Raw genomic sequence first — 12,454 nt, 5'->3', positions numbered from 1 at the left:
AATCTCGAGTCCAACAGCCACGACGAGATGGAGGATGTATTTAGGCCAAACGTTTTCGCCGCGAAGCCGGAGGGGATGGGAGAGGATCAGGTGTTGGGAATTCCCGGCGTTCCGGAACTCCAAATTGTCTAAGGACCTCAACCAAGCCCCACTTAAAAGACATGGATAGCTTCATCATTTCTTCTCCAACTCTTCTCACTTCCCCGTTTGACACGGGGGCAGAGCAACGTTGGAGAGCACCTGAACTGGAAAACTTCTTTATTCCCATTCCATTTAATTTCCCAACCGGCAAATTAAAGGCTGCGAGAGAGCGCAAGAACAAATATTTCATTTAAACGTGAAAAAGAAGAGCGAAATCACGGAAAACCTGGGAGGTGGGTGACACGGCCTCGCCGTGGGCCACCCCACGGCCAGCGATGGGTGCTCCTGGGCCAGCACCCAAGCATCCCCCGGGATCCGAGCGGGCTCAGGGAGCGGCTGGAGCAGCGATGGGGAGGGGGAACACACCAGTACGCTCCCAGTTTCATAAAAGCAGCGCTTGCTAGCAATCCCATTAAAGCAGTTTGAGCTTTTTCCAGCTGGGATTCTCACCCAGTTTAAAGCCCTCTGCTGCTGGTGAGAGAAATCCTTGGGAAAAATCCAGCTTTTTGTGTGTAACGGGTGTTTGCTCCCCACAAAAAAACCCTTTTTTTACGTTTTATTTGCTTGCAGGGACCTCCCACAGCAGGTATCAGTCAGTACTACTTCTCCCTATATTTGCATATAATTATTTTTTTTTTTTCCTAAGATTTCTGAACTCTCCTTCATCACTTAACTTCGACTTTAAACGCACCAGTGGTCCCTTCCACCCCTACAAAGGATCCCGAGGAAGCAGCTCCGGCTGCTCCGCAGCCAACTCCGCTGGAATAACAGGTGCAGCAATAATAATCCAGCAGGAAAAAAAAAGGAAAAAAAAAAAAAAAAAAAAAAAAAACGACTTTTTTTTCCCCCCCCTCCTCTCTGATCTGTCAGCTGAGGTGCAGAACGTCGGCAGGAAGGTCAATGTTTCTGCAATTTGTATCCCAAAGTCAAGAAAATACCGGGGCGCAGAACTTGGCCTTTTTAATTTTTGAAGTGATATTTGATTATTTTGATGATTCTTGGAATCGCGGCGCTACTTCGCCGAAGGGATTTCAAGACGGTGCAGCAGTTTGGGTTGGTTTATTCATTGAGTAATTCAGCATGATTCCTTTTTTTTTTTTAAAAAAAAAAAGTAAATAAAAGGAAAAGGGGAAAAATTGGGCATTTTCTCACCCTTCTGTGCCCGCCCAGGTGAAAAAGCCAAATCCCCAAAAAAATAAAAAGTTGGCTGGGATTGTTCCCCCATCCCTTTTCAACCGGCGGCCCCTCCGATTACCGGCACCGCATCCTCCCTGTCTGGGGTTGGGGGGGGGGTTTATAAACCTTTTTTCTCCTTTCCAGCTGCTTTTCATTATCCAAAAACCAGTTTGTGGTTCAATTTGATCTCGTGCACGTGAGTTCTCGCACTGGTCCCACTCCTGCGCACGCACCTCATAAAGCTCTGCAGGTGTATGAAAGAAATTTCCTCTGCTCCAACTTTCTGGGGATTTTTTTTTAGGTTTTTTTTTTTTTTTTTTTTTTTGCAACTATCAGTAATTTTATGAAGTCTTTCGAGGGGAAAGAATTCAAAGCTCAAGTAGCAAATCCTATACCAGAATATAACGGCATATAGAATTCTATATAGAACAGAATAGAATTTTATACCAAAAAAAAAAAAAATTAAATCGCAGAGCGTATCCGTATGTTGCGCGGGCAAATGTGGAAGAGGGAATTTTGTGCTCCGTTTGCTGTGGCTCACGTGGACCCCTTGGTTTGGGGAAAAAGCTGAGAGCATCCAGAGCTGAAGTTGAGTCTTAAGAAACCAGACAACCCATGGCATGGAAGGATAAATCCCTCAACACCAGATGGGCTGATTCTGCTCCTCCTGGAGCCAACTTCCAACTTTAAAAGTCTCTAATTTAACAGGAGACGATGCTGCGATAACGCTTTTTAAGGAAAACCATCAAAATCCCCCAAAAACCAACAGGGAAAACTGAACAAAAATGCCACCAACCCCAAAACCCCCCTTATAAATGAAGATACAGAAATTCAGTAAGTTTTTGAGAAAAGCAAGACCTGCCCTGAATTTTGGGGGACAAATATATTCCAGTGAAATTTCAGCCCATGTGGGTTAAACACAACGTCTTGCTGCACCTGACGGTATTTTCAGCAGAGGCCCGTTACGATTTTTATCCCTGAGTGTTGAAAATGACACATTAAAATACAGTTACGGGGCGCTGGAGTTTCGAAAGGATCATTTGAAGCTCATTTCTATCGTCTGCCTGAAAAAAATAAAGGAGCAGGTGTCGCCAGATCATCTTTACAAAGAAATAATTGCCTTTTTATCGAGAAAAAAAAAAAAAAAATTTAAAAATCAAATAAAAGGGAAAAAAAAAGGAAAAGCAATAGAAAAGAAGAGCAATTCTGCGCAGGTATCTTGTATTTTATCGCAGTATTTTATGATGTTTGCAAAGAGGTCGACCAACGGTGCTCCCAGCACCCTTCCCACCACCCAGTAAGGCTGCAAAACTACAGTGGTCGGTTCCAACCCCCCCCCCCAGTAACTATAATAATTCCAAAAAAAAAAATCCCCCTAGCAACACAGCGTCGTAAACGGTCGCTTTCCCCACGAAATTCCCTGTGCAAAATAACCAAATCTCCCGGCTCCGAAGCGCCACGGCAATTTTCCAGTCGACCAAGGCTAATGCAAACCAGATTTATACTGGGACAGGAAACAAACAATTCTTCTGCACCATTTCCTGTAGATCAGTTGGAAAGGTATTTAAAGACTGCACCAGCATCGGATTTTTTTTGGTCCCCCCCCCCCCCCCCAGCCCTTCCCACAAAAAAGCAGCTCATCATATACCCCATTATAAGCTGTCAACACCTTCCCATCATTTTCCACGTCTCCCATCAATCTAGAACCAAATACACTAAAATTCTCTTTATAATTTCTTTTTGAGAAAAAAAACCCAAAAACATAAAACCCCTAAACCAAACACAAAACCAGTGCCGGAATAATTCCCAAACTGGCCCAGATGAAGAGGTGAAGTTCAGCACACGTGGGACCTATTTCCAACTAAGAGGCGACGCAACGTCCTGCGAGAGAATCCTGAAGTTTTAAGGATTCCTACAAATATTTCAGCAAAAAAAAATAAATTAAAATATCCAGCTTTGGAAAACACGAGGCTACTTGTCTTCCCGTCACTTGCCACGGGAAGAAAGCGATCGGAGCTGCCGAGTGTTAATTTGAATTGTAGGATTGGAGTTCAGGTTTGAAGGGTCATGGTTATTTCTGCAACCCCCAAAAAAAAAGATTCCCAAGAAACGCGTTCCACCTCCTTTTCCCTTCCTCTGGAAGGTCAAGCACAACCCCCCTGGAGCGTGCGTGGAACTACGGATGCGGGTTTTGTGCCCATAGTCCCAATTCCCACATTTTTGGGGTGGTTGGTAGCAGCAGGAATTGATTTCTGCTTTCAACATCCAAGCCCTTCCAGAAATATTGGGAAAAGGCTTCGAGATGAGTTTGGCTCCCGAAAAAACCGGCAGCGGTTTGATACACGGGCACGTATGGATTTCCAATCAGGAAGCCTGAGCTACCCCTCCGTGGATGCAATTTGACGAAGGAGCCGTAAAATTTCGCCTTCCCGTTACAAAAATCCATCCCTACGTTTCGGAAAGAAGGTTCAAGCATCTTTGGCTAATAAATAGGATTTTTTGATTTTTTTTTAGGTTTTAGCATCTGCGTGTCAGAAAACTGAAACCCAATCCTGATATCGCTGCTGTTTCATGAAACCAAAAAAAAACCGAACCGCGAACATCCCGGCGAATTAGCGCCGGGAATTCGGACCTAATTCCCTCGTTTCCACCTCGAGCCTTCCTCTTCCTCAGCCTCAAAACAGCCCAAACTTTCCCCCCGCGGCGACGGCAGCCTCGTGCCAGTCACAACTCCTCACTTGTCATTATTCCGCGCGGTACCCGGAATTATTACGCTCTTTGGCCCGGCCCGCCGCCGCGGAGCATTCATCTTCATCTGGGAATTTGTCGGAGTTGAAAAGCTTTAGAAGAGGAACAGCAGGCAGAAGGAAACCGGGAAAAACTCATTAGCATTTACTTTTTTTTTTTTGTCATTTGACGCCTCGACAAACCACGAGTTCAAACCAACTCGTTTTGAGAGATGGGTCGGAAAAAAAAATTCAAAAAAAAAAAAAAAATTCTTTCCCCACTGTTGTGTTTCGTTTTCATTTTGCAAGAATTTCTCCTTGCTGGTCCCAAGCGTTTCAAGATATCGCCTCCCAGCAAATCCCACTTTCTGAAAAATCTCACTGGGTTGCAGTGGAAAAGGAGCAACGGTGAAAATCCGATCGAGCCGGGAAATCCCGCATCCGTCCCCTCCCAGGTAACGGGAGCATCCTACATCCTCACGTCTCGGGTACCGAGGAGTCAGGCTTAGGGGGAAACAAAAAAAAAACCCCAAAACAAAAAAAAAAAACCTCTCCTTGGTTCATCTGGTTAATCACGGCTAAGTGCACAATTCCAACTTTTTTTTAATACTATTTTAAGGCCCAAAAAGCCCCAAATTTCTCCATTATACCACCACCGTCATCACCAAGCACCGTCTTTCCACTTTATTATTCGACGCCGGCACTTTTGCTTTGCTTTGGAAGGTTTTCGAACCCAAACATCCTTTAGCACAAGAGCCACGAAGGCCAAAAAAATTTCTTCCCAACAAATACCAGTAAATACCAGTAAACAGTTAATGGCCAAAAGTGCTGGGAGCAAAGCAGGGGGACAGAGAGAAAAAAAAAAAAGCCAAAAAAAAAAAAGCAAGTTGCAGAAAATAGTTCTGCCAACCTTGACTTTATGGTGGTTTAATTTTTTTTCCAGCCATTTCTGTGTCTCCTGTCCCCTCTTCCCGCAGGAACTTTGATTCCAAGGGCTTTGGAATGATTTGGCATTTTTTTTTTTTTCTGCTTTCTTTTGTTTATTCCCAGGGAAGACCTGCTTCCGCTGCCTGCTCCCAGTGCAGAGTTCAAACTGGATTTAACCAAGTAATTGACTTGTCACTGGGAAAAAAAAAAAAAAAAAAAAAATCAACAAGGAAGGGGGGGGATTAAAAAAAAAAAAAAGGGAAAAGGAATTCCCAACTCTCTCCTGGGTGAAGTCGGAGCGAGCCGCGCTCCGCTCCGACGCCGGGGCGAAAGCCGCGGTCCTCGGCGAGCGATTCCCGCGCGGCGCCCGCCAGCTCCGCGCGCCGCCCTGGCACCGCGTCAAGAGCCGCACAATGCGGAACCGGTGCCAGCGCAAATGCCAGCTCCGTGCCCCCCCCCTCCCCTCAAAACATCACCAAATCCATAAATCTGCCTGGCAAAACGGACGCAGGAATACTTTCTTCCCCCTCTCCCAAATGCTCCGGTGCCTTTTCCCCGGAGCGCTGCGAAGGGCAGCGGTGCCAGGGCCACCCGCTCCCCCCGCCCGCGGCGTGGGGACCCCTCGTCACCCTCTTTGTGCCCTCCTGGCGTGGGGGGGGGGGGGGGGGGGACGTGCCGAGGCCGGGCTGGTTTTTCACCGACACCTTCCAGCGGTGCCTCTAAATACATCTCCGGCGACAAGATGGGATTTTTTCCCAGTCCCACCTTCTGGAAAACCCACAAAGAAGAGGGGAAAAGGCCCCTGGCAGCTGGTGGTGGGGTGGGGTGGGGGGGGTGGGGGGGGTTGGTAACCCTATGATGTCATATTCTGCAGTTTTATGTAAGCGTGCCGGGGCGACACGAGGGTCTTGGGTGATGGTGGGGCCAGGCCTTTTGGTTTTTTGCCCCCCCAAAAGAAGAAAATCTAACTGGAATCGTAATAAATAAAAACAATAAGAAATAATCAAAATTAAGACAAATTAATAAATAATAATAAACCAACTAACAACCGAGCAAAAGGGAAACCTCAGCTCCGGGGGCTTTTCGCCACCGCCCTCAGTTCACCCCCCTCCCAATGGCAAATTGAAAAAAGAAAGAAGCCAAAAAAAGTTGGGATGAAGTGTGGAAAATCGTGGAGCAGGAGCCCCGGGGCCGCGCATCGCCGCTTCCTGTTTATCGCCCGCCGGGATTTTATTACTTACTGAGGATGAAGAGCGGCGGGGAGGAAGGTTTTTTTTTTTTTTTTTTTTGCTTTTCAAAGCTCCCGAGGGCTGCTTGGCACTAATGCCAGGGGAGGCTTTAGGTGGAGCCTTAATAACTCTGGAATAACTTCTTGGGAAAAGGGGGAAAAAAAAAAAAAAAGAGGAAAAAGAAAAAAAAAAAGCCTCGCGGTGAATTTACAAATTTATTTTTGACATTTTCAATCTCAATTCTTTTCCCGGAGTTTCGAACGCCAAACCGAGAGCAAATATTCCGAAGAAAAGCCGCGGCCCGCAACTCTGGCCAATAAAATTATTAAAAAAAAAAATTAAAGGGGGGGGATAATAATAATAATATTAATAATAATAATAAAAAATCTCAGTTATTCAACCAGATGTTCATGGACGAGGGCGGTTTTCCGTACGGAACAACTCAAGCTGCCGGCTGCTAAAACCCCCCGGCACGCATGCCTCCACATCCAGCCGCAGCCGGGGCCGGATTCATTCCGTTTATTCCATTTATTCCAGTTCCAAAGTGGCCTCCAGTAAAAATTCGGAACCGGTCCCCTTTCGGCCCAACTCCGCCGCCCGGGTCGGGATGGGATGAAACGCAAAAAAAAGTTGGAAGAAGCCGGACTTGGAGTAGTTTGGGATGCCTCGGCTTCCCCAAACTCCGCTCTGCCCACCCTTCCCCAATTTTCTTTTCCTCTCCCCTCCCCAAAAAATATAAATATTTCCAAATATACTGAAATATTTTTTCTTTTTCAAGCCCCAGCCGGAGGGAGAGAGGAAAAAAAAAGAAAAAAAAAAAAGAATTAAAAACCGAAACCTCCAGATGGCAAATATAAACCTTCTGCTGGGGTTATGCACAAAATACCAGACACTTCTCTTTTTTTTTTTTTTTTAATTTTTATTCTTTTTTTTTCCTGCTTAAATAAAGCGGGTTTTGTTGGGAAAAAGGGGGGGGGGGGAAAGGGCCGAAGTCAGCCGGCACAGCCAAATCAACGCGGGCGCGAACGAGGCTTTTTTTTTTCCAATTTATTTTGGGTTCGTTTACCCTTTTTTTTTTTTTTTTCTTTCCCCGATTTCCCTTCTCCCCCTACTTTTTGCTCGGCGCTCCGCGCAAAACCCCCCGCTCGCTCCGCGGCCGCGCAGCCCCTTCCCCCCCCCCCCACCCCCTCCGTCCTCCACCCTATTTTTTTTTTTTTTTTTGCGCTTTAACCCCAAAACTTTTCAACTCAAGCGGCTAAAAAAAAAATCCAAAAGCAGCCAAAAAAAGCCAATTACCACCCCCCCCCCCCCTCCCAGCGCAATTCGCGAAAACCCCCCCCGCGATTTAAGCGCCGAAAAAAACCCCATCTGCGCGGCGCAGCGCGGAAGATGCTCGGCTTTTCCGCCCCCTCCGACTGCGCTAATTACCCCTTTTAATTACGCGCCCGCTTACCGCTTTCCCATTATAGTAGTACATCAAAGAGTTGCCGCCCATGCCGGGGATCGTGTATGCGCAGTACATGGTCCCGCCGCCGTCCCCCTCCGCGCCCGCGCAGCCCCAACTTTTTCTTCCCAACTCGCTCTTCCCCCTTATTATTTTTTTTTTTTTTTTTTCCCTTTTTTTTTTTTTTTCCCTCTCTCCTCTCACAACAATTCCTCCACTCCCATGGTCCCAGATGGCCGGGCCGGGCGCGCTCAATATGCAAAGTAGGGCGAGACCATTCGCAACGCGGGGGCGGAGGCTGCGCGGCCACCACTCCCCCCCCCCCCCCCTCCCCTCCCCTCCCTTCCGCCCTGCGCCAACCGCCGCCGCCTCTTCCCCTCCCCGCGCACCGCCCCGCGCCCGCGCACCGCCCGGCGCGCTCCCCGCGGAACCCATTAAGGAGCGGAATGCAAATGCGCTTAATTACCTCCCCCCTCGCCCGCGCCCCCGCTCTCCTTTTTTTTTTTTTCCTTCCTTTATTTTTTTTCCTTTTTTTCCCCCTTTTTCCCCTTTTTTTTTCTCTTTTTCCTCTCTTTTTTTCCTCCTTTTTTCCCCTCTCCTTATTTTCCCTCTCCTTATTTTCCCTCTCCTTTTTTCCTCTCCTTTTTTCTCTTTTTCTCTTCTTTTTTCTCTCCTTTTTTTCTTTTTCTCTTCTTTTTTCTCTTTTTTTCTCTTTTTTCTCTCCTTTTCTTCTCTCTCCTTTTTTCCCTCTCCTTTTTCCTCTTTTTCCCTCTCCTTTTTCCCTCTCCTTTTTTCCCCTCTTCTTTTTTTCCTCTTTTCTCCCCCCTTTTTTCTTTTTCCCCCTTTTCTACTCCTTTTTTTGCTTTTCCCTCTCCTTTTTACTCCTTTTTTATTCTCCTTTTTTATTCTCCTTTTTTATTCTTTTTTTCTCCCTTTTTTCTCCTTTTTTCCTCCTTTTTTCTCCTTTTCTCCTCCTTTTCTCCTCCTTTTCTCCTCCTTTTCTCCTCCTTTTTCCCTCCTTTTTCCCTCCTTTTTCCCTCCTTTTTCCCTCCTTTTTCCCTCCTTTTTCCCTCCTTTTTTTCCTCTTTTTCCCTCCTTTTTTTCCTCTTTTTCCTCCTTTTTTCCTCCTTTTTTCCTCCTTTTTTCCTCCTTTTCTCCTCCTTTTCTCCTCCTTTTCTCCTCCTTTTCTCCTCCTTTTCTCCTCCTTTTCTCCTCCTTCTTTTTCTCCTTCTTTTTCTCCTCCTTTTTCCCTCCTTTTTCCCTCCTTTTTCCCTCCTTTTTCCCTCCTTTTTCCCTCCTTTTTCCCTCCTTTTTCCCTCCTTTTTCCCTCTTTTTCCTCCTTTTTTCCTCCTTTTTTTCCTTTTTTCCTCCTTTTTCCCTCTCCTTTTTTCCTCCTTTTTTCCCCATCTCCTTTTTTTTTTTTCCCCTCTTTTTTTTTTTTTTCTCTCTTCTTCTTTTTTTTTTTTTTTTTTTTTTTTTTTTTCGGTTTTAATTTGATTAAAAAGCGAGTGGCAGGAAGGGAATCGTCTGATGCACATCTAATAACTCCGCCATCTGGCCGTGCTGCTGGCGCGCTCCCAGCATTGTGCGCAGCTGCCGCGGCCCGCGCAGCCCCGCGCAGCCCTCTCCCCTCCCCCCCAAATTTATATTTTTTTCCTCCTTTTTAATAATAAATATCACCAGGCGCTGCTGATAAACATCCTCCATCCTCCGGCCAACGACGCGGGGCGGTTAAAGGTGGGGGGGGGGGGTGTCCAACCTCCCCCCCCGCCTTCCACCACGTCGGGGCTGCCTCGAGTTTGCCAAATCCAGAGCATCACAGGAAAGGAGGGCCCCTGGGAACGGATCCCAAATGAAACTCAAATCATTTGCATATGGCGAAGCAAATGCCATCCCAGCATAAGGCCGGAGCTCCGGGCTCCGCTTGAATAATTCAAAGCACCTATTTCCTTACTCCTCGGAGTAACGCGCCGCATCCCGGTTTCGTCGGCGACAAAGAGCCGGCGATGCCAACACGGCGCTGGCGGCTTGGGCGCCGCCAAAGTTTGCCACTCCGGGTCGGCGGACGGAGAGCGGGATGGTGGGGGGGGGTGGGATGTACAACCAGGAGGAAGGAATGAGCAGAGAGGTTTCTCCAACTCGCTTCCTTCAGCGTTTATTCGGGAGGTCCCCGGAGGTTTGGGTAAACAGTACTTGAATTAGAATCAAACATTTCATTCAAATTTCATGCTTTGAGGATTTTGCATTCTTGGAGGGTGTAAGCCGCCAGGCCAAAAATCCCAACTACTCCAGGGCAACGGGCAACGAAACGCCGGAAAGGGGGAGAAAACGCTCCTCGGAGCTCGCCGAACACCGACTCCGCGAGCAAACCCGTTTTGTAGGACCAGCTTCCGAGAAAAGTGGCGAGTAACGCTCCAGAGGTGAGAAGCAGCAAAGTGCTTTCATCATTTATTTCAAAAAAAAATCCAATTTTCCTATTTTTAGTAGGGAATAAAGTTGGTTCTTCCCTTCCGCGTTGGCAAAAAACGGTGTTTTCTCTCTTAAAAAAAGCTCCGCACCAAGTTAGGCAACTGGTGTCCTGTTTTAGGACCGATTTGGCCACCAAATTAGACTGGATGGACTTTTAAATCATCTCACTTCATCGCTGTCCTGCGATGAACCAACCCTCAAAACTCCGGCAAAAGCAACTTTTTTCGGACCGGAGAATTCTCCAAATCGCCGGCGACGGCTGCCGGAAGCGGAGGGAGACCGGCGAGGCGGAAAAAACGAGCCTCGATCCGTGCCCGGGGTGGCACAAAGATGACCACAGACCATCTGGGTTTGCTTTCTGCCACCTCGGAGCGGCGAAGGGTCCAACGGAACTGGGATCCTGGTTTTGTCATCGCCGCGGGAAGCAGGAGAGCCGAGCTTCCCGGCACGATCCGGCGTCGGGATTCGGCTCCGGCCGTGCCGGCGTGAGGGTGCAGGTGCAGGACCCCCCCCCGTGGACCCATCTGCGCTCCCCCCGCGCACCGGCATCTTCCGGCCCTCGCCACGGAGTGGGTGCCGGCAACGTTGTAATTACGGCCATCGTCTTAACGAGAGCTTGGCAGCGTGGAGACGTTGAGGAGCGGGCACGGAAGAGCGACGTGTTGTCTCCGTTGCCCAAAAGGTCTTTGTTTTCCATGTAAAGGTCATGGATGAGTATGGAAAGCTTTGTTTTGGTAAAAGCGACCTTCTGCTGGACGCAGAGGGAATGCCACCGAAGGGCAGAGGACTTGGAAACACGTACCAGATGCGTCAAACGCTCCGATACCGCGTTATTTCAGCGCTTTCTACGGTAGGAGTCGTTCTTTCACCATCTTCTGGGTCATAACAGAACGAGGTTGACCAGGTGTAACTTCTCCACGCGCTTACGGCATAAATACATTCCCTGAACACAACGCGAGTAGGGACAGACACAGCTCGAGATGTCATAGAATCATGGAATGGGTTGAGTTGGAAGGGACCTCCAAGATCATCCAGTTCCAACCCCCCTGCCATGGGCAGGGACACCCTCCACTACACCAGGTTGCCCATGTCACCTACGTTGCATGGCAAGGCAAACAAGGGATGCCACGGGACATCGCTGTGCTGCCGGAACCCGGTTACTTCAGCATTGTCGAAGTTAATAATGTCTCAAAAAAGACATTTTATGACCCTCCCGTTCTGTTTTCCTCTTGTATCACCGGTCACCGTGGACCAGCCACCCCAGCAAGTTATGGCAAACTGGTGAAGGGGTGGAGAAACCAGGTGGGGCTGCCTAGAAATTACCAGTGCTGTGACTTCTGTGATATAATTTTGATGCTTTAGTTTATTTCCACTCTCTCCTTGCTTCCCTTGTGTCTGATCCCAGCAGCCAATTCCAGAAGAGGGTTGAGGAAACATTGGAGAACTCCAAGAAGATGAAGGACAGAAAGGCAGGTTCTGCAGGAGACCATCTCTCCCGGTCCAGGACAGGAGGAGAGAATAGGTTTTCCTGCTTTTCCAGCAGGATTTTTCAAGATAGTGAAATTTGGAAAAGGGCCTCATCCAGTGAGCTGCTGAGCACCCTCCTCGGTCAACCAGAGGTGATGCAATGGATGGCTCCACCACCAGTCACCGTTACCAGACCTTTCAGAACGTCCTAGCAAAAGGATGCTGGAAGGAATAGAGAGCAGTCACGTTCCTGACCCTACCGTAACTGAGATCCTCAGAAGGTCCTCAGAAGAAGAGGGAAGAAAGGGAAGCTATCTGCTGGATGACAAGCTTGCAGCTGCAAATTGAGATGGATAACGGTAAAACATCAAGTAAGACGACTAAAATAGCCAGAATTCCTCTAAGTCCGGGTCACTTGGATAATCTCATCCTTCTTACACAAATCCTTGAGTGTAGTTATTAAAACCCACCCGCCGTGGGTGGAGAAGTGGCTCTGAATGCCCAGATGTGAAGAATTTTTCCCAGCTGTGGTTTTTTGCCCCAGCTGGGTGACCAGGACCTCCACTCAAGACGTCCCATGCAGACACGTCCCACCTCACACCCCACCGGCCTTTTCCGACCAGCTTCTCTCCTATTTACTCCATTCCCCAAAGCCAAGTCTATTGAGGAGATACCAGAGATATCTGCCCAGGGACTGTGCCGGTGACGGCACAGCTCAGCCAGGGACAGCCACTGGTGCCTCTACCCAGAGGAGACACAAACCAAGCGACAAAAAGCTCCTTCAGATGGTGGATAAACCCAAGAACAAGTTGCACCCTACACAGACATAAAGATGGGACACGGTTTTGGTAGCACACGCCGTGGCCGTTCTCCGG

General features: G+C 48.1%; 1 protein-coding gene across 10 annotated transcripts in view; it reads right to left on the bottom strand.

Moving 5' to 3' along the window:
- Window positions 1-12,454, bottom strand: part of TCF4 (transcription factor 4) — a 221,063-nt gene that overhangs the window by 54,948 nt on the left and 153,661 nt on the right. For 4 of the 10 annotated variants that reach the window (XM_086629783.1, XM_086629782.1, XM_086629784.1 and 1 more), the window contains exon 1: window positions 7,653-7,721. The exons of 5 other annotated variants lie outside the window; for them this stretch is intronic. In XM_086629783.1, the coding sequence (XP_086485909.1) occupies window positions 7,653-7,721 (69 nt within the window). Of the gene's footprint in view, window positions 1-7,652; window positions 7,722-10,885; window positions 10,900-12,454 lie in introns of those variants that run through there. One more of the 10 variants, XM_086629778.1, reaches the window with a different exon arrangement.

The sequence above is a fragment of the Tauraco erythrolophus genome, chromosome Z (genome assembly GCF_009769465.1).
Source record: "Tauraco erythrolophus isolate bTauEry1 chromosome Z, bTauEry1.pri, whole genome shotgun sequence".
Classification (NCBI taxonomy): Eukaryota; Metazoa; Chordata; class Aves; order Musophagiformes; family Musophagidae; genus Tauraco; species Tauraco erythrolophus.
This window is presented reverse-complemented; position numbering and strand designations above follow the sequence as displayed.